The sequence below is a fragment of the Boleophthalmus pectinirostris genome, unplaced genomic scaffold, assembly GCF_026225935.1.
Source record: "Boleophthalmus pectinirostris isolate CB_2022bp ecotype Guang Dong unplaced genomic scaffold, ASM2622593v1 HiC_scaffold_3, whole genome shotgun sequence".
In the NCBI taxonomy this organism is placed as follows: domain Eukaryota; kingdom Metazoa; phylum Chordata; class Actinopteri; order Gobiiformes; family Gobiidae; genus Boleophthalmus; species Boleophthalmus pectinirostris.
Window position 1 is genome coordinate 42,641,525 of NW_026571299.1, and position 21,680 is coordinate 42,663,204.

The 21,680-nt window shown below is 38.1% G+C and overlaps 1 protein-coding gene and 1 pseudogene across 1 annotated transcript in view; one reads left to right on the forward strand and one right to left on the reverse strand.

Annotated features, from left to right (window-relative positions):
* Positions 1–21,680, forward strand: part of chl1b (cell adhesion molecule L1-like b) — a 106,455-nt gene that overhangs the window by 56,216 nt on the left and 28,559 nt on the right. Inside the window, exons 2-18 of the mRNA XM_055160493.1 lie at positions 4,772–4,951; positions 8,457–8,565; positions 8,753–8,943; positions 9,455–9,577; positions 9,849–10,019; positions 10,242–10,274; positions 10,411–10,522; positions 10,625–10,806; positions 11,049–11,180; positions 11,693–11,833; positions 13,889–14,000; positions 15,330–15,496; positions 15,582–15,747; positions 15,851–15,975; positions 17,958–18,059; positions 18,378–18,575; positions 21,346–21,416. Of these exons, the coding sequence (XP_055016468.1) occupies positions 4,852–4,951; positions 8,457–8,565; positions 8,753–8,943; positions 9,455–9,577; positions 9,849–10,019; positions 10,242–10,274; positions 10,411–10,522; positions 10,625–10,806; positions 11,049–11,180; positions 11,693–11,833; positions 13,889–14,000; positions 15,330–15,496; positions 15,582–15,747; positions 15,851–15,975; positions 17,958–18,059; positions 18,378–18,575; positions 21,346–21,416 (2,235 nt within the window). The 5' untranslated portion in view covers positions 4,772–4,851. The remainder of the gene's footprint in view (positions 1–4,771; positions 4,952–8,456; positions 8,566–8,752; positions 8,944–9,454; positions 9,578–9,848; positions 10,020–10,241; positions 10,275–10,410; positions 10,523–10,624; positions 10,807–11,048; positions 11,181–11,692; positions 11,834–13,888; positions 14,001–15,329; positions 15,497–15,581; positions 15,748–15,850; positions 15,976–17,957; positions 18,060–18,377; positions 18,576–21,345; positions 21,417–21,680) is intronic.
* Positions 3,303–3,420, reverse strand: LOC129411120 (5S ribosomal RNA; annotated as a pseudogene).

Below are 21,680 nucleotides of genomic sequence, written 5' to 3' on the forward strand. Positions count from 1 at the left end.
TTTATCCATAAAGTCTTCAGCATTGTACATTGCTGTAGTGATTGTTTATCAAATTATTCATCCTCTGTTGTATAATACCTGTGATTATGTGTTGATTAGTCACCCGATTGGCACAGAAGGGTTCCAATGTTTTGACCACACCATTTTCTCTGTAGCACCTGAAAGTCAATTATGCATTTTATTCCATTCTTAACTATTATCCCTTCACAAATCTCTGCTTTATGAGAGTACAGAACATCAAGCAAAGTGGAGATCAATACATCTACAATAAAACAAAGTAGAATTTGATCTTTTTTATCTAGTTCTATGTTGTAGCTTCAAAACAAAATATGTATATTTTCCCAGGGCAGCTTGTTAAAAATGCCGAAATCTCCTTCAACACATGGCGCATCAAGGGGATAAATGGTAGACTGCATTATGGAGATTGTTCCTTAAAGAAGCCAATCTCATGCACAAAGCACCAGCCAATTAGCCTAAAGCACTTACCTTTTGATTGAATCTGTTTAGGTTCATAAATCAGCATGTCTGGGAAACACAAAAACAAAAGCTGCCCTCAGGCGTCTCCCGTATAGATGACTTATAACACCAGGCCACTAATCTGCTATTTGAAAGTAAAGTTGATTGGTTTGAATTGTGATTGAGTACTTACGATTATAGTGCAATTTATTTGAGAGTCTTTTGATATGCTGCAGGTGGGAGGTCAGGGGTGAAAGGTCATAAGTCACCACTATTAGTCATTGGAGGGTGCACTCTGATCTGAAGGCACATGCTGATGAACTGGGATCACTTTGTCCAATTAATAAATCAACAGGAGTGGAAAGTAAACAGTAACAAGTGTAATTTAGTCTGTCTACATCTCCAAACCTCAAAATGCTCAGTTTCACCTTGTGATGTCATGTAATAGTAGTTTTCAAGGTAGCAGGTACCTTGACCTTAAATTCAGTAGAGGAGCAGTTCAAGGTCTGAAATGATCCAAATTGCATGGGTCAAAATGCAGGGTTTGTGTGTTAACATGTGTGAATGAAACAAAAACATGTCTTTGATCAGCAAACATTATAACAAAAAAATGGCATGATGTCGGCTCTTTAACCCTCTTGCAGCCCTCGGTACATTTTTGTACATCTCAGCTTTTCTTTTTTGCACAACTTTGGCATTATTGCACCAAATAGCACCAAAATTGTCCAGTTTGAGTGTTTTGTGATGATTTTTTTATTTGTCTTTTCTTTCAACATCACATTAATTGAATGGTTTATAATCAAAATACTCACACCCGTGGTGCTTAGGTACATTTTTGTCCCAGTAACTTCCATTAAAATGGCTTTTTTTACTGGCATAACTTTGCCAGTATATATTTAATTTTTTATGTATTTTTCATTCTTTGGTATTGAAAATCCTTGAAATAGTTTTGTTTAAGTGTATTTTTGAATTTTTTGATATTTTTCTTTTTACTGTCTATCTTCTATTACAAGGTTATACCAACAGAAAGACATTTGTACATATTAGTTCACACTGAAGTTCAGAGACGTAGATATTTGAGGTTAAAATGATATGGGTGTGTTCTAGAGGAGCCTCCAGCCTCTGATAATCCCAGCACCAACACATTAAAATTCCTTGAAAGATATTGAATTGTTTTTTTATTAATTAATTTTTTTTTTTTTTTCATGCACATAATTTTTACTTTTGCTGTCAAAAATGACATTCAAGGGGTTAAACTTTCAAAATATGATATTTTTTGATATGATTAAGGCAGAAGTAAATGAAGACATTGATATAAAAAAGACGGACAAAAATCTGTACTGCATAAAAATATTGTGGTCTTCTTTTCCAGTGTAAAACAGGTGTGATTATTTTAAAGGGGTGCAGAAGGGTTAAAATGGATAGCTACAATATCACATTTGCATAATTAAATCAATGTCTGTATAATCTAAGACAGCAATTTTAATCCCACTGTGAACCCAGTTGCACATACAAGTGTTACTATAATTTATCTGTCACTGCTGAGAAATAAAACATGTACCCAAAACCACAAGTCTTTTGACACCAATTAGATGTCCCCTCAATGCTGATTTTATTATTGCAAATGTGGGCTGTGTTATAGTTGCAATAAAACATTTCTATTCCATGACTCCCCCTCAGCCTTATATTGTAGCTTTTTTACAATTAAATCCTTTTATGCTGTTGAGCTAATTGCTCCTTAGTGACCTGGGGAGCTGGGTCATAGCCAACAAGAAGAACTAATGACCTGATACCGCAGGGGTCCTCTGATGAGACGAGCCTTCCCCAGACAATGCTTTTGCAGCTCTCACTTCTTCCACGCACCGAGCAGAGGGGCCAGTTTCTCAAAGACCATGGAACCGTTAGAAGTTTAGGGGCCCCTTTTTAAAGGAATTTAAATGGCTGTTAAATGGGTTATGCCACGGTGGTGAACAGATCTTGAGGTGACTAAGTTCTCCTAGCGTGGTTACCAAAAGACGTGCTGACCGGATACTGACCTGCTCCTCTTGAGGTGAATCATAAAGTCTTTAGGAGAGATTAGCCTAATTTTACTCTTGACATCCATTCTTTTGGGCTTAGCATATCTACTTGAGGGAACGTTACTTGTATGGAAATTAATGCTCATGCCAAATCTTCAGTTTTATCAGCTGAAAAAAGCTCAAAACTCACCCAAGATTTGTTTTTTAAAGGTCCTATATTACACAGAATTGACTATTATGAGCTTTAAGCCATGTTAGAATGTTGTTACCTCGTCAAACACACATACATAGGGTTGTGTTTTGTTACATTCACATGTGTTTAAGTAATCTTTTATTATTATTAGTCTGTGCATCTCCAAAGCTCAAAATGCACTGTTCCAACTTGTGATGTCATGAAATGGTAGTTGTCAAGTTAACAGCTACTTTTTACCTTTTAGTTCAGTAGAGATTGTGGCAATTCCAGTGATGAAATCATCCAAAGAATTCTAATGAATGTGTACAGAGTTTAAAAGCACAGTGGAGCACTTCCTGTATTGCCACATAATAATAATGCATCAGTTTTATATAGTGTTTTTTGGACCCTCAGAGACACTTTACAGATCATTATTCGTTCACTCCAGACCCAGTGGTGGTAAACTACTGCTGTAGTCACAGCTGCCCTGGGCAGACTGACAGAAGGGAGGTTGCCATTTTGCAGCATCAGCCCCTCCAACCACCACCATCACACACACCACTTTCATACTAGGCAATGAGGGTGAAGTACCTTGCCTAAGGACACAACAACAGTTTTTTTTTTTTTTTTTTTTGTTTTTTTAAATGACTGGTGCCCCCATGTGGCACCTGATTTTCCCAGCGGTCTCCCATCCAAGTACTAACCAGGCCCAGCCCTGCTGAGCTTCTGAGATCTGACAGGATCAGACTATGACAAGCCGGTATGACCACATGACATCAGAAGGTGGAAGAGATTGTTTTCAGTCTGAGAAAAGAACCAAGAACAAAGATGCACTGTTTGTGTGCTAAATATGTGTGAATGAAACAAAACACAACTCCAGTTATGTTTTTGATGAGGATACAACAGTATTGATATCGAGGGCTGCTATATTGATACATTGATATATTGATTGATGAAGAGTATTTTTTGGTAAAATGTACTCATTTATTTTGTGACAGTGCTACAGTTTATGTGACACATTTGACATTTTCACTGTTTTGATGATTAACATGGGTGTATTTCATATTAACATTGCACAAGAAGTGTTTTAGACTTTTAGTATCACAGCCATGATTTAGCTGTTATCTTGTATTGAACCATATCGAATCAGTTTGAAATATATTTGAATCGAAAGCTCACTGTATGTACCATATCGTGGCCTATGTATCGAGGTGTGTATCGTATCGGCAACTTCTTATTGATACCCAGCCCTACTGCAGATCATGGTAGTTCTGAAATATTGTAGAAATCTTGATCAAACTATTGATAAGATGTACAGAAGATAACCAGGAACAACAATAAATTAATAACTTAACAAAAACATCAGATAGAATCCTGTTATTCTAAAATTGACTGTTTGACACAATTTCCGTGAACTACAATGTGTACAACAGCTAAAATTTGGTCCAATAGCTACAAAAAGACCCACAGTTACTTCACAGAGAGTGCAGAGTGCAGTACAGCATTCTATCTGACTGTTAACTATGTATGCAATTTCTCCTTCATGCACCTCAGGGACCGGTATTAGCACCCATAATGTATTCCTCTCCTACATTGTTAGGTTTGCTGTTATTTTTATCAGGAACAAGCAGGCACCCATGTACGATTACACAGCCGTACCTCAACTTTGATGCTTATTTTGATTTGAATCTTGGCTTGCATTTTAGAAATAATTCCTTCCCCATTTCCCATACTCTGAGTCTGAAACAGCGATCACCTGCTATGCATTATACCACAGGCCCCTTTCATTACAACTGTTATTTATTTATTTAGTTATTTATTTCCATTGTTGCTCGGCTTTTCTCGCGACACACATCTGCAGAGATCAAACTGCAAAACTGCTTATGTCCCACGGGATCTCATGATAGGAGTCCTTTAATGTGAAGCCTGTTGATGAGAAGGGGAAAGTGTGCAGTGTTCCTGTTATGGCTGGCTGAGCTGAGAGCAGGCTCCAGTCACGAGGGATTTGTTGTGTTTGGGGTTTTTGCCATACTGTCTGCCAGCGTGTGGGTGGATTCGTGGGGTATTCACCGTCTGCTTTTTTCACATTTTTTTTCTTTTTTTTTTTTTTTTTTTTTTCTCACAGGTACCGAATATTCAGCGCCGCACCACAGAAATGAACTGAAGACTTGGGGATCTTTCTGGAAAACATCTGACACCTGAAGCATGGGTCCACAAAGGAGAGGACATCCAAGGGTGGCGTTCGGCCTGGTCATCTGCGTGGGTGCCTTGTATCTGGCGTCAGCCTTTGAGATCCCACTAGAAGGTGAGCAATGGCTAATATCATGCAGCATAGATGGACGCAAACAATGGAAACAGGTGCATATTTTAATAACAATAGGCTCGAAGCTGTGTACGAATGGAGATGCAGATATGCTACTAAATATGTATTACCTAATATTCAAACACTATGTAATGATTATTTTAGGTTTTTTATTACTATCAAATTTACTTCTATTTACATTTTTAAGCCGAGAAAGGTGAACATATACTATTAAAGGCAAAGAAACTTACGCATCTGTAGCATCCTGATCACAGAGATCACACCTGTTCACAGAGATTTTAGTTTATTAGCACTTTTCACAACTTTCAGAAGCCAGAGCAACAACAACAAACATGCAAACTGTGCACTCCCTGATTGTAGTTACAGTAAATCATTTTAGATTTACAATTAGTACACAGCACTTATTTTGACCCAAGAGCCACTTATATGGTATATGTGTACTTTTTTTTCCATTTGATTTAATAATTCCATTTCATTGTTATAAGATGCCATGCATCCTGTGTTTTAGAGCCTATATATGAGTAGTCTGGTTGTATAAAATCAGTCATCCAGGTAGAATCCATGGCAAAGGAGAAATTCAGTTTGTGAAAAATCTTTTGTTTAGTTGACAAATTGAATTTCTCCTTTGCCTAGTAGTCCAGTTAACAATTACCCAAGTAGTCAAAAATGATTTGAGTAGTCGAGAAGTCACAAGTTTTCTAATTAGTCATTGCAACCCCCCTGCCTCAGTGTGAAAGTAAAGTTTTGATTAGTTTTACTTCCAGTAATTTCAAGGTAGAGAACAGCCCACATATAGTCTTACAATAGCTTAAGAAATAACAAGCCTTACAATGAAATTGCTGTTATATTACTTTAGTCACTATTACCCCAAAGAGGGAAATGCACCAAAACTAATGGCGCTTTATATTTGTACTCAATCTGAGTTATGAAAGTAATGTTATGCCATTTAATAGAGGCTGAATCCCACAGGAAGACATTACAACAATCTCATTTGAAAACACATTTCACAATAGCATCATCGGGGGATAAATGGATGCTGTAAATTCACTGTGAAATGAAGGAATATTGACATAATGGCCAGTAAACAACACATTAACAAGAAAGGTTAAATGTCCAAGTACTCACTCTCTGAAAACATCTCTTCAACTTCAAGAGCTTCATAAGTCTTGAATAATTTATGGTTGAATAAATCTCGCTGGTGAACTATTACCGGCATAGGAGCTTGGGTGAATGGAATATATTTACAGCTATTATCATGTTTGAATCTCATGTTTCTGCTGTTTCTTTTGTGCCGAAACTGCTCCCATCCCTGTTTCCGTAGTAACGCATATCAAACCTCTGCTTTTAAATTATTCACCAATATCTCTGTAGGGCTGGGTAAAAACACATCAAACAGTGTCTTTTGCAGACACTTATGCATTTTAGACTGTCTGAAGTTGGAAATGTAATTGAATATGCTCATTTATTTGAAAGGGGTTTGTGGTTCCCAAAGTGCTGACTGATTCTGTTGTTTTTCTCCCCTGATGCTGCGGGCTGTATAGTTTTAGGTCATGTAAACAGTAAGTGGACTCAGTTGTATTGTAGCTGTATTAGAGCTGTTAATCTCTCTCGCTCTCTGGCTCACTGTTGGGCAGAGCGGCGGCTTTACTTTCCACCATATGTGTTGGATTTGATTCTCATGTGTCATCAGTCATAGCCCCATAATATTCCAGACTTCCAGCCTCATTTGCATTCTCATTCAGCACGTGCTATCTCACAGAACTGTTTAGTGCGTTTAGTGCCATTCCATGCTACATTTAAATGATCATATTTGCAAATATACTTTACTTAAAGGTTCACTATGTAACTTTTCGGAAGAAGGTTACATCATCTGGTTGGAGGCCTGTCACCTGCTTGTTTCTATGAATATGTCGTTGCTCTGTCTGGAATTTTCCAAAGAGCATGACGTTAAACAGCTCTATCTTACTTTTATTATTTATTATAGGTGGTTTTATAGCTCAAAAATCCCTACAAAAACAGGCATTCTGGGTTGCCTCTCCACAAATGTGACCTGCAACATGGTCTGGTTTGGTCTCTATGAAGATAGAAAGGTTTATAATGCCATACTGTGAAACATTCCAGACAAAGCAATAACAACTCCACTGACGGATTAGACGGATCCTCCACCAGAAAAGTTACACCATGCGCCTTTAAGCAGGTATTTTTGAGCAATACCTCTAATTAAATAATTTGCAAAAGAGATCATTTAAATCGGCCAACAACATACTGTACAACATTTCAGGCAAAACCGTAACATCTTCATTGGTGCTCAGGTGCCAGACCTGTCACCAGAAAAGGCAAGGCAAGTTTATTTGTACAGCACAATTCGTACACAAAGTAATTCAAAGTGCTTTACAGAATAAGAAATACATTAAAATCATAATAAAAACTAATCCAAACATAAATAATCATAAAGATTAAAATTAGAAAAGAGAGACATAAATTAGAGAGAAGAGTGCAGAATGAAAACCTTTCAGTTATTTGCACAGTTAAACAGAAATGTTTTGAGTCTGGATTTAAACAGCGTCACAGAAGAGTCTGTCTCACATGTTCAGACTGTTCCAGGTTTTAGCTGCATGAACCTGAAACTTTGACTCCCCTTGTTTAGTCGTGACTCTGGACACCAGCAGGAGGCCGGTCCCTGAGCTCCTCAGAGTGTGAGATGTTCATATGACACTAACATGTCACAGATGGACTTTGGTGCTCGGCCATGGAGACACTTGTACAAGCAGAGCTGCTTTAAACTCTATTCTCTGAGGCCACAGGAGCCAGTGCAGAGACCTGAGCACAGGACTTATGTGCTCGTACCAGAAAAGTTATATTGAGTGTTTTTGTAATAAGTTAAATCTTACTCCAGCATCTATGTATCTATCCTGTGACTGTCATAGGGCTGATACTGCGTGTCAAACAAAATACATTTTTAGTGCAAAGTATTATTTGAAGTTGAAGGTTTAGGACATTTTAAAGTACTTTCTGTGCTTCCATTCAAGTAGTGAAAACAGGAACAAACTTTTACATAAACGCAAGTCAAAATGAGTAAATAGCTAATACTAATCAATATGTAGCTTTACTTTTTTCTGCATTGCAATTGCATTTATCTATTCTAATCAGGATTAGGACTCTGTTCAGAGTGCAAGTTGAACATGAGTGAACATGATGTAATGTGATAAATGCAGTTTTTGCCTGGAATTTGCAGTTCATTTGAATGTTCTTTGGACAGCATCCTTCCCTCTAACAGACATCTATTCACCAAGTCTCTCATCATTCTTTCCTTGTTTAGCCTGAGCAGACATAACACCATCCTCCTTGATTTTGATTAATTATGTGCAAACACCGTATAGTTTAATGTAGTCAGAAGCCATTTAGGGTCATGAACTTGAGTTGTAGTTGCATTTGAATATGTGAAGGCTGTGTTTTGATTCTCACCATTTGTGTGTCTGTGGTGCAGTCGAGCAGCTCCCCACCATCACAGAGCAGTCTCCCAGCTCCCTCATCGCCTTCCCTTTCGATGAGAGCTTTTCCGTGACATGTGAAGCCAAAGGGAATCCTGCGCCGGAGTGAGTACACAGTCTAGCATCCTTTTACACGAGTAAGCGAGGATGAACACTTGTTAGCAGCCACATGCCTTCAACACTCTCAATCAACTTGTTGCACTAAACTTGTTAGCGACCTGTTGAGCATGGCCTGAAAAATGACCATGCTGCAGACCACTTTTAACATGTCAATACTGGCTTTGTTTTGTAGATTCAGATGGACAAAGAACGGGCAAGAATTCGACCCTTTTCAAGACCCTCGGCTCATGAAAGAGGAGAATTCTGGGACTTTTGTTATCCCCAATAATGGAAACCTTACAGAGTACCAGGGCATGTACCGCTGCTATGCCTCCAACAAGCTCGGGACTGCCATATCAACGGAGATTGAATTCATTGTACCTCGTGAGTACTGAGGAGATGTCTAATATATATGTTATAATGACCTGCCTATTGTGAATTCCATATTGTAGTTCATTTGATAGAAAGTCAGTGAGCATATCCACTGCGACTCATATATCTCTGTGTTTGACCAAAACTGATCCAGCACTCCAGCCTCTCCATCATTTTCTTTGGTCTTTTTTTTTTTTTCATTTTGTGCCCAGCAAACTTACAATATATATTTCAAAGAAAATCCTCTCCAGAGGGGACTTTGACCAAATTTGGCTGTGCATCAGCTGCACTGACAAGTCATACATCGTATTAACTGTGATGTCTGCTTTATTTCTGCTGTCAAACAACTCAAGAAAGAGGATGAAAAAAACTAACAAAAAAAAAAAAAACATATTCTGTGCTTCTGGGTTCCACAATACTGCAACACCCCGCCTCTGCTGCAAGGATACATAAAATGGTTATACTGCCATCTACTGGACATCACTTCAAATCAGACAATAATCTTTTTTTTTTCTTTCAACAGATGTCCCAAAGTTTCCTAAAGAAACAATGGAACCACTAAAAGTGGATGAAGGACAAGCTTTTGTACTGAAATGTAACCCACCCAAAGGGATACCTCCTCTGCAGATCTACTGGATGACTATTAGTGAGTAATGAACATGATTTGTTTCAATATTATCTTTTGGTATTCTGGCATTTTAACATGTTTCTGATTCGATTCTTTCATTCAGCATAATATACCTTTCTATATGCACATTTATTTATTTTACCAGGACTGAAAATAGTTAAATTACAGGTCGCCTACTTAATATGAGCCAATTTGCCTCAAGATATGTAGTTAGTTTAATTATCTTGTTATTTATTGCACGCTAGAGCAGTATCCAATGTAATAATTTTGTGTTTTCCCATGTGTCCAGATCTCCAACATATAGAACAGGATGAGCGAGTGTCCATGGGTTTGAATGGAGACCTGTACTTTGCTCACGCGGAGGAGAAGGACAGCAGAAGAGACTACTGCTGCTTCGCCGCCTTCCCCAGGATCCGCACTATTGTACAGAAGACCGCCATGTCGGTCAATGTCCAGACAAGTATGTATGACTCCTCTCGAATACTCTCTACTACAATTACAGAAAGTACCATTTTTATCATCATCCAACATCCTCATAAGCATTCTGGTGAACAGGGTGTATTTGCTGTCTTATGTTTCCATATTGAGTTGTTGTTGTTGTTGTTGTTATTTTATTGTGTTGTAAGTCATTCATCCGTATCATATTCATGGTTTTGTTTTATCCCATTCACCTCCATTTCAGATAAAGCTAAAAGTGGCCTATTTCCAGAGGCAGGTAAGATGTACAGTGGAACACATCTATTGTTATATAAATATTTCACCTAACCACTAAGTGAAGCTTTTTTCAGAATAAATCTAACACTGAAGTTTAATTCATTTCATGTAATTAATGCACCAATCTCGTTTTGCAGCAAATGCTATCCGTGAGAGAAGGCCCGCTCTTCTGACGCCCTCTGGTGGCAAATCAGAAATAGTGCTGGTCAAAGGAGAGGAACTGAATTTAGAGTGTATTGCTGAGGGATTGTAAGTAGTTTGAATATGTTAGACTGTTGTTTGTATTATAAACTGTACATAAATTAAATCTTTATTTTATTTTATTTATTTATTTATTTTTTTTGTCTCTAGTCCAACGCCACAGGTGGAGTGGTTTAAAATAGGCCATGAACTACCTGAGAAAGCCTCAGTGGAGAATCATGGGAAATTGTTAGTTGTCTCCCAAGCTGAGCAGGAGGACAGTGGGAAGTACATGTGCAAGGCCAAGAACACGCTGGGAGAAGTCATGCATTACTTCACAGTCATAGTGGAAGGTAAAGTTACATTATAGGTACTTTCTCTTTTCTTTTCAGGCTTCAGGTTGCCATGGGAATAAAACTGATGTAATAGTTAATGTAAATCATTCAGTGACTGTACTGGCTACAGACTGAATATAACAGTGAAGTGGTTTTGGCCTCTCAACAAACTGATCTGCCAAGAAGCAAACACAGAATAACAGCAGAATACTTGCTGTCACTTGCGTGACATTTATGATTCACTGTTTCTGTGTTTCCAGAACCTCCAGAGTGGGTGTTTGAGCCAGAGAGCCAGCTCAGCATGGTTGGATCAGACGTGATCTTAAAGTGCTCCGCCAGTGGGACCCCTGAACCCACTGTAACATGGAGAGTGAACGGAGAACCTCTTGATGGTCAGTCTGTAGATGAAAATATTCATGTGATGAAAAAAATGTATTTGCAAATTAAGTAGTTTAATTTAAAGTGTGAAGATTATACAATTATTTAAAAATTAAAACATTAAAGATTACTCAAAGTAAAACCTATTAACATGTTTTGTATTTTATTATAGGCCTCAACACTTAAAAAATATAATAATAATAATAATAATAATAATAATAATAATAATAATAATAATAATAATAATAATATAATATAAAAAAAGGGACCTAACTACTTCTCTTATACATAATATAGTATATGTTGCAATCCAGTGAGATTCTTTAACCCTCACATATTGAGCATATCACATTCATACAAATTATGTCTTTTTCAAACTAGAATGTATTCATAAATCATAAATATTTAAATGATGATCTCTGAACTCATACAACTGTTTGCATGCTGGGAATACTGCCTAGACGAACTGACTGAGCTTAACTACAGAACTCCATGCACAATAACATGATAATTTGCTTTCTTGCAGAGTCACCATTACCCAACAGAAGAGTTATTGGAGACACAATAGTTCTCCACAACACTAAAGAGTCGGACAGTGCTGTGTACCAGTGCGAGGCTTCGAACAAACACGGCAGCCTGCTGGTTAACGCAAACGTCATGATTATGAGTAAGTATGCGCGTTATCTACTGTATAAATATATATGTATATATAAACCTGTTGGGCCTATTAACACTTAGCTCATAAAACACATTTCATTTTTAAGAAAGAGGCAGACTTTGCACTTAGTCATCAGGGACACCACTGCTGAGTCACATCAAAGGAGAGAGCTGCTGTCGATGTTGGCATATGACCACAAAGTAGCTGGGGGCCTGGGGAAGGTTGGCTGTCGAAACGCTATATGCATACTTCATTTTCTCTCTCTCCCCCTGGAACAACAAGACCCATTCACAGCCATTTATATGCTAACAAGTTTTCTCCAAATCCAACCTCATTTCATTGCAAAAGACTAGCATATTGGTGCTTTACACCAAAAAAACAGATAGATGCAATATATGGCTTGTGTGTTGCACCAGTGTGTGAAGTCTGACACTGGGTTTAATTGAGCTGGACACTCACTGAATGCCAAATCCAAGCTGCTTCCTTTGTAAACAATTATGAGAGACAGTGTATTTTAATAAGGGGAAGTGGCTGAAACTGATAAGGAGCAAGCGCCTCTGTCTCTCAGTATTATGCAGTTTTATTCTTTTGTTTTCTTGACATAACAGCTGTCTAACAACTTTAGTGGTTATGCTGGGTATATTATATGAATGTAACAAAGAGTCTAAACACATAATATAGTGAGTGTAATTCAGGAGAACTAGCCCAGTAAGTGTATTTGTTTAATTTATTAGCAATATATTAAAAAAAATGACTGAAGTTACCAGTGTTGGGAATGTTACTTTTAAAATGTATTCCCCTACAGATTACAGATTACATACCCCAAAATGTAGTTTGTAATGGAATCCATGAAATTACTTAAGGTGAGTAATGTAATCTGAATACTTTGGATTACTTCATTTGCTGTAGAGAAGCAAAGACGAGGATATCGTAACATAAGATGTTTTGTCTGATAAAAGAAAATAAAAAGCCCAGACTTTACTGAACCGTATTAAAAATATTATTGATAGTTTAGTCCTGTTAAATCCTGGTTTAGTCCTGGTTTAGACCTGTTTTAGACCTGGTTTTAGTCCTGGTTTAGTCCTGGTTTAGATCTAGTTTAGATCTAGTTTAAACCTAGTTTAGACCCGGTTTAGTTTCCACAATGAGTGGAATTACCGAGAAAAAAAAAAAAGAAAAAAAAAGGGGGGGGGATATAACCCAAAATGTAAAAACAGGAAAATACCACCATGTAATCCATTTATTTCAACAAAGTAACTGTAATCTAATTACCATTCAATGAAACAGTAACTGTAACTGAATACAGTTACTCATAATTTGTACTCTGATTATGGAACTCTGGAACATGTAATCTGTTACTCCCCAACACTGGAAGTTACAATGGGAGTCCAGCTGGATTTTGACCCCAGAAGGATCCTGTTGCTCATATTTTTGGCGGTAAAGATCTATTGACCTCCTCAAAGAAATCCAAAGAGTGTATTTCTTTATACTCCATATATAGGGCTGGGTATCATTAAGAAGTTGCCGATACGATACATACCTCGATACACAGGCCACGATACAATACATATCTCGATACAGTGCACTTTCGATTTAATACGATATATTTCAAATTGATTCGATACGGTTCAATAAAAAATAAAGTCTAAACCATGGCTGTGATACTAAAGTCTTTGTTAAACCACTTCTTCTTGTGCAAAGTTCATATGAAACACAAACATTTTAATCATCAAAACAGTGAAAATGTCAAATGTGTCACATAAATGAGTTTCCTTTCACTCCACAAGCAACAAAACTGTAGCTCTGTAACAAAATAATGTAGTAAAACACATGTAAAAATACTCTTGCTGATATATCGATAGAGCAGCCCACGATATCGATACTGTATCATCACATTAAACGATACGATATATCGATATTCTGATATTTTTGCACACCCCTATCCATATATACGCTTTATTTTCTAACTTCACATAAAATCACCTCACTGCATTTCACTGAACCGAAGTATAATAGAACAATTTAGAATCTTTCCATTGTATTTGGTGACCTGTTTCTGTGCAGATCTTCCTCCCATGATTCTGACCAATGAGGGAGAAGATTACTCCGCTGTGGAGGGGAAGGGGGTCATTATGCACTGCAACGTCTTCAGCTCTCCTCCGTCCACCATCACTTGGTAAGTGTTTAGCTTGCACCAGCAGAGGGCACTAGATATCAACTGACTGCAAATGCTCCTTCTACAGACAGGATTTCTCGTTATGGCTCCGTCTTGTTCAAATATGTTTCAGCACTTTACTCTTATTCAGTTGATACTCTGCAGCTGATGTGATCAACTTTCCCTGAGGGTGTGATGCTAACTAAAGGCACTACTCTGTTTGAAGCTCTGTTAGACTTTAATCTGATCTTTAATTTAACACAATCTGACCAGAAAGAGATGGCTTAGTTGGAACTACAACAGGTCATCTGATATAAGATGAGCTGACTTAAAACAGTTACTCACACGCACCTGTTTTTGTTGAAAATCAAACACCTAAGCAAGACTGTGAATGCTGGAATTGATCACAGGCCTGAAAATGTATTGTTTAAATCAATTTTGTATTTTTTTCTTGCGTTTGTAGACTTTCAGATGTTCAGATGTTCATATTGTGTCTGAACTGAAATGTAGTGTTTTGAAATGTTTTAAAGTAACTATCGATGTTGATGTGTCGTCTTGAATAGGGAAAAAGGGGGCAGATAACTTAAGATTACTTTTCTGTCTGCTCCTTTTCATTCATTTTTTGTATGTTGACGTCTTTTTTATACTTGAATGAATAAATGAAATAAACAAAACAAAAAAAATTATACAAATCTTTTTTTAAAAATCAGCAATGTTTTTCTAATGGTAATCATTATGGTAGCTGCTTAACATTCCGCCATAGGCATATCTGTAAAACATCCCCAGTGTGATGTCACTGCATAGTGTCAATATGATTCATCTACAGGGAGTGGTCCTCTGAACAACTGGAATTAGATGTAATATGTTTATATGATAAGCACTATTTTAATACATACCATATTACAAAATAAGTAAAACTATTCTACTACTTTTTATTATTAATTATGTTTTTTTTAAATGACCTATATTGCTGATGAAAATTGTGTTTGAATATGTAAAATTGTCACTGTATTTGTGTATTATTATTGTTTATTTCATATGACATTTTGTTTTGGTTTCATACTACAAAGCCAAGTTGCTGAAAATGATTGTGAAGCTAAGTAGAAAACACACCCACACACACACACACACACACACACACACACACATATAAACATCTATATTTCCTACGGTCAACTTCACCTCCCCTGAAGCCAGTTTTCCTAACCTTGCTCAATTTGTTTAACCCATTTTACCCCCGCTGTTATGAAAAATGTCACCAATTTCTGCTCTCACTGGCACCTATGTGAGTTATTCCCGGACGTTTCAAAACATTTCTAAAGTGTTTCACTCTATTTCTTTTGCCCGCAGGAGCAGAGACGACTCCTTTGAATCTGTGCAAGGCCCTCGCTTCTCCATACACGACAATGGCTCTTTGGAGATCTATGAAGCTGACAAGGATGACGCGGGGCAGTACACATGCCTCGCCAAGAACATTGAGGGAACTTCTGCGATTGAGGCAAAGCTCTCTGTGAAAGGTAAACTGTTTTGAAACATATGTTCAAGTATTTGCTTCAACTCACAGTCCTTGGAATGTAACTAATGCTGCTGTGCCTATGGAAGATCCCACAAGAATAGTGGTGGGCCCAGAGGAACAGCAGATCTTAATAGGTACCACGGCGCAGCTCTCGTGCCTGGCAGAGTACGACAAGTCCTTCAGCAATGACTTTGAGCTCCTTTGGGAAAAGGATGATATGGAGATAGGCCTGAACTACACTGAGAATCCAAGGTAGGAGAGAGGAGTTTTCGCGCGGCTCTTTCAGTCTCGGCTGGATTGCGGTTTCGCGTTTGTCAATCAATACTGCGTCTGTCTCCCATCTTCCTGTCAGCAGATACTTAGTGGAGGAGGGAGTTCTTCATATTATCAATGTGAGCCACAAGGACCAGGGTCTGTACAGATGTGTGGCCAGGACGCCCCTAGACCAGGATGCGGCGTCGGCCTGGCTCACTGTCCTAGGTGAGGAGATGCACCCCTGAAATTCATGTTCTAAATCAAGTTTGTTTGACCTCACATTTACCATTTTACAAGTATTACAAGTATTTTACAAGTATTATTACAAGTTTTTCTGTGATAGTAGAAGTTATTGATGTCATAATCTGGGAGCTGACCAACCAAGAGTCTAAAGGTGGACTAACTAAATTTTCAGGCGGAGGGTCTGCTACCTGCTTGTTTCCATGGAGTTTTTATTACTTTTCTATTATTATTTTTTTATTATTATTATTTTTTGCGTACACAAATCAGATGCCCCCCCCCCAGAAAAGAAAAATAAATAATAATACCAAAAAAAAGAAAAAATCTGTGGTATGGCATTATTATTATTATTTATTATTTATTTATTTATTTATTTATTTATTTATTTATTTATTTATTTATTTATTTACATCCATGGAGACATGCAGCTGCCACCACCAGGACAAGTTAAAGGTCAGATCTGTGGAGATATGATTTGTTTTCAAAGTAATTTTGGCAATTAAAAACACCGACAATTGAATTAAATGCAAGACAGAGACAGTCATTTTAGTGACATACTGTTGGGAATTCTAGGCAAAGTATAAACATCTCTAATGCATCATTAATGCTGTCATAATCTGGGATCTGATTAACCTTTATAAATACTTAAAGTTGACATCAAAGCAAGAAGCATTTTTATTCTTTTCAGTAACTTAATACACTTTAATAGAAATTAAAAGTACTGTGTTTAAATGGGTTGGGTCATCTCACAATAGGTCCTTTTTTTTTTTTTTTGCTTTCCTTTGTAACTTTCTAACACAGATACCAGGTCATAAGAGGGTCTGCTCAAGGTTAAAAGGCAATTTTCCCTTGCCACTTTTGCCAAGAACATGCTCATGGGGGAAATGTTTGATTTTCTCTGTAAAGTATATAGTCTGGGTGTACTTAACTTTTACTGGGAAGTGCCTAGAGACTTTGGAAGGTCTGTCAGTGTTCCCCTTTGGACATATTTCATTGGACCACTTATCAAAAAGTTGCCCTGCTCGCTCACATATAAGATTATAGCAGTACTGTATTGAGTTTCCGCTGTGTTTTATTTATTCTGTGTTTTGTCCTTTAAACAAATATTTGTAATATTTGTAATAATTGTTTTTGTTCTCTTTTTTTTTTTTGTATGCTTTTTTAATCACTGATCTAGGTCATCAAAAGGAGACAAACACAGATTAAATTAGTATCCAAACTAAATACTCACTTAAGTGGAAAAAAAACATATAACTGAATAAAACATGACTTTTTCCTCTTGACATTTATCAGAACTAAAGTAAAACCACGTGGTATAATGGCCAGATACTATTATTTTGTCTTGAAAATTACAATAATGTATTCAAAATTTTAAATGATCTTTTGAGCTTTAAAATTAGTATTGAGTCTGTTAAAAGGGGCAGTAGTAGCTCAGTTGGTGGAGCATTCACCCACTGATCTGAAGGTTGGTGGTTCAATTCCAGCTCTCAACATAAACATCACAGGTTGAGCGGTCAGATCCACTGACCCACAGGTTGGCTGGTGTGATTCCAGCTCCCACAGATGAATGCTGTCATTGTGTCCTTGGGCAAGACACTTAACCCACCTTGCCCACAGTGTCTGTGTACACTGGTGTGTGAATGGGTGGGTGGTTCCTTGTTGTAAAGTGCCTTGAAGGTGGAAAAGTGCTATAGAAAAATGTGACCATTTACCAAAAGTGTGACATTTTAGTTTGAAATTGTAGTATCATGATAACTGTATTTGTTATTACAGCAGCATGTGATTCTTTTCACTGTGGGATCAATAACATCGTGTCTTGTTGTTTCATCCTAGTCTACCCTTGACAATTAAACTTGGCTTTCTCCTCCTTGTCATTATAACCCCTCAACATGTCTTCCATTGCTTCTTTTCTCTCTGATAAAAGTTGTTGTGTCAGATTATTTTTTCTAAGACCGTGTTGTTTGCAGACGTACCTGATGCACCTGAGAGCTTGGTCCTGTCTGAACACAAGGGGAGAAATGTGAAACTCAAATGGATCCCTGGAGACGAGCACAACAGCTCCACAACAGGTATAACCGCATCTGCAACACTGCGGATGTGACAGTGCATCTAATATGAGTCATTCTGGTCAGCACAATTAGTATGCCAGGCACTGTTTTGGCCCCATAATCACAATTCTGCATGTTAATACAACAGTTTGATACCATCTTGTACAAAATTATTCTATTATTGATTCACCCGTGCATGAATTATGATTAGCCCCCCGCTGGATTACACAGACCGAGAGCATGGTTTGAGGGAGTTTTCGGCACAGCTGGTGGTTAGATAAGCAACCTTCGGCATAAACAGCCGGAGAGGTGGTCCTGATTGTCTTTTGCTGTCTACAGAGTTTATTATCCAATTCGAGGAGAGTCAGTGGGAGCCGGGGAAATGGAAGGAGCTGCTCCGAGTACCGGGGAATCTTCACTCCACCCTGCTCAAGCTCCATGGTCACGTCGACTATCGCTTTAGAGTGGCGGGTGTGAATGCAGTCGGCACGGGAGCCTACAGTGAGCCCACAGAGAGATACAAAACCCCATCTGCAGGTTTGATGCTTTCATTGCATATTGTTAATTACTTGGAAACACTCACTAACCCTCCTATATTATTTTTGGTACAATAATTCAAAGCAATGTTCCTTAAGGAATTTGTCCTCCAATAGACAGAATAGATCTGTCCTGGCCAGCCAAGACCACAATACTTAGGCATTTTAGTTTGTACAATTACAGATGGTATGATTGACAGCCAGATTAACAGCTAATCAGAGAAACACATGGTCCATTTGAGCCAAAACAAACATGGTGGCTTATGAGAAAAGAAGCAAAACCAACAAAAAACTCACATAACGGAGAAACTGATTTCTGCAGAACAATTGAAGCACAAACTGTAAATCTGAGGTGAAATAAGTCATATATTTTGTTCAGAATGCTGGATATTCAAGAAGACATGTCTTCCACATTTGAGAGACACTTGCTACAAATTAGCGGCTGTGATTGACACGTCCCAAAAAAGAACACTTATCTACTGCACTCTGTGGCCTGCTTCCAAACCTTTTGGCAATCGAATAGAAAGTAGACTGACCAAGTAAGGAAAGACCAGGGGTTTAAATCCACAAGCTAATAATAAAAGCTCATTTCAGTTTATTTTGGTAAGATACTAATTACTTTTTTACTATAAGTCATTTTATTGTTAAGTGTATATACTAAACTTACATTAAAGATTCTATGTTATGCATAATTGACTCTTGTGAGCTTAATGCCATGTTAGAATGTGGTTACATCCTCATAAACCCTCCCAGAGTTGTGGTGTGTTTCATTCACATGTTTGAGAAACCCTTTATTATTATTATGTAAACATTTCCAAAGCTTGTAATGCCATAGTTTTCAAGTTAACAGCTCCTTTTACCTTTTGTTCAGTACAGAGGATTTTCCAGGACTGACATCATCTAGTTTCTAGTGAAAGTGTATGGAGTTTAAAAACACAGTGGAGCACTTCCTGTATTACCACATGACCTCACAAGGTGAAACACATTGTTTTCAGTTTGAGAGCATGCCTAAATATGCAATAAGTGTGTGAATGAAACAAAACACAACTCCATGTATGTTTTTGATGAGCAAACATTAAATCATAGACTATACTGCCAGAAGTATTTGCTCACCTGCTTTAAGTCACATAGTGACATCTCATTCTTAATCCATAGGGTTTAATATGATGTAGGTCCACCCTTTGCAGTTTAGGGTTAGCTTCAACTGTTTTGGGAAGGCTGTCCACAAGGTTTAGGAGTGTGTTTATGGGAATTTTTGACCACTCTTCCAGAAGCGCATTTGTGAAGTCACACACTGATGTTAGATGAGAAGGCCTGGCTTTCAGTCTCCGCTCTAATTTATCCCAAAGGTGTTCTATCAGGTTGAGGTCAAGACTCTGTGCAGGCCAGTCAGCTTCATCCACACCAAACTCTTTCATCCATTTCTTTATGGACCTTGCTTTGTGCACTGGTCACAGTCATGTTGGTGAGGAAGGGACCATCTCCAAACTCTTCCCACAAAGTTGGGAGCATGGAATTGCCCAAAATCTCTTGGTAAACTGAAGCACTCAGAGTTCCTTTCATTAGAACTAAGGTGCCAAGCCCAGCTCCTGAAAAATAGCCTCCCACCATAATCCTCACTCCACCAGACTTTACTTCACTTGGCACTATGCAGTCAGACAACTACTGTTCTCCTGGCAACTGCCAAACCTAGACCCGTCCATCAGATTGCCAGATGGAGAATCACAATTTGTCACTCCAGAGAACATGTCTCCACTGCTCTAGAGTCCAGTGGCGCTTTACACCACTGTATCTGACGCTTTGCATTGCACTTGGAGATGTATGGTTTGGATGCAGCTGCTCGGCCATGGAAACTCATTCCATGAAGCTCTCTATGCACTGTTCTTGAGCTAATCTGAAGGACACATGAAGTTTGGAGGTCTCTCTGTTGGGATTGACTCTGCAGAACGTTGTCGACCTCTGCGCATTATTGTGCCTCAGCATCCGCTGACCCCGCCCTGTCAGTTCAGTTTATGTGACCTACCACTTCGTGGCTGAGTTGCTGTTGATCCCAATTGCTTCCACTTTCTTATAATAGCACTGACAGTTGACTGTGGACTATTTAGGACTGGACTTGCTGCAGAGGTGGCATCCTATCACAGTACAGTACATATTCTGTCAGAAATGTTAGTAGAAACAGTCTGCATGCCGAGGTGCTTTATACACCTGTGGCCATGAAAGTGATTGGAAAACCTGTATGAGTATTTGGATGGGTGACTGAATACTTTTCTCCATAAATCAGAAAATAGTGTAATATAGGCCCTTTAAACATGGAAAACTATAATACTGTTGTTTTGAGCTTTTGAAAAGTAGTATAAAAGTATATTAGTATTTATTTGCATTTCCATTATAATAAAGAACATGTGGTAATATTACATCTTTACCCTCAGATGAACTAAGTGATGTCATATAAGCAGCACAGCAGATGGCTTGTTATTGAGCTTTATAAAATGATACGGTGTATATAACAATGCTGATTTTGCCATATAAAAGTGTCAGAGTCACCTGCTGCATATTGTTTAGCACAAACCAGACTTTCAGGGACTTTCTGGGCCACTCGTCTGGCCCACTCCGCCGTACTGTGAACTTTAAAACACTCGGCCCTGCTACATAATTGATTCCCCTCTGGTTGAAAAATCTGCTCTCTTGTTCGCCTTTTCCACTTGAGATTTCTTCCCTAACAATGCCGGCAAAATCTATATTGCTTCTTTCTTTTTTTTCTCTCTTTGCAGCACCTGACAAGAACCCCGAAACTATCAAAATCGAAGGTCATTTGCCACATGAAATGGATATCAACTGGGAGGTGAGGTGCAGAGATAGGCTTGTGCTTATCAGACAGCTGTGCATTGTGTTATATGGGCTGCCTTTACAAACTGAATTATTCACAGAGCCTACGGTACTCAAGGTGGGGAGGTTTTATCAATACGGTGCAGGCAATTATCAATGAGAATTTTGCAATGAGAAACTGCCGCTTATGACATTTCCATCTGCAGTGGTAATCTTTAGTCTGGCCCTTATTCATAACTCTTAGACTATTGTACAATGACAAATGCTGTGAAACCAAACT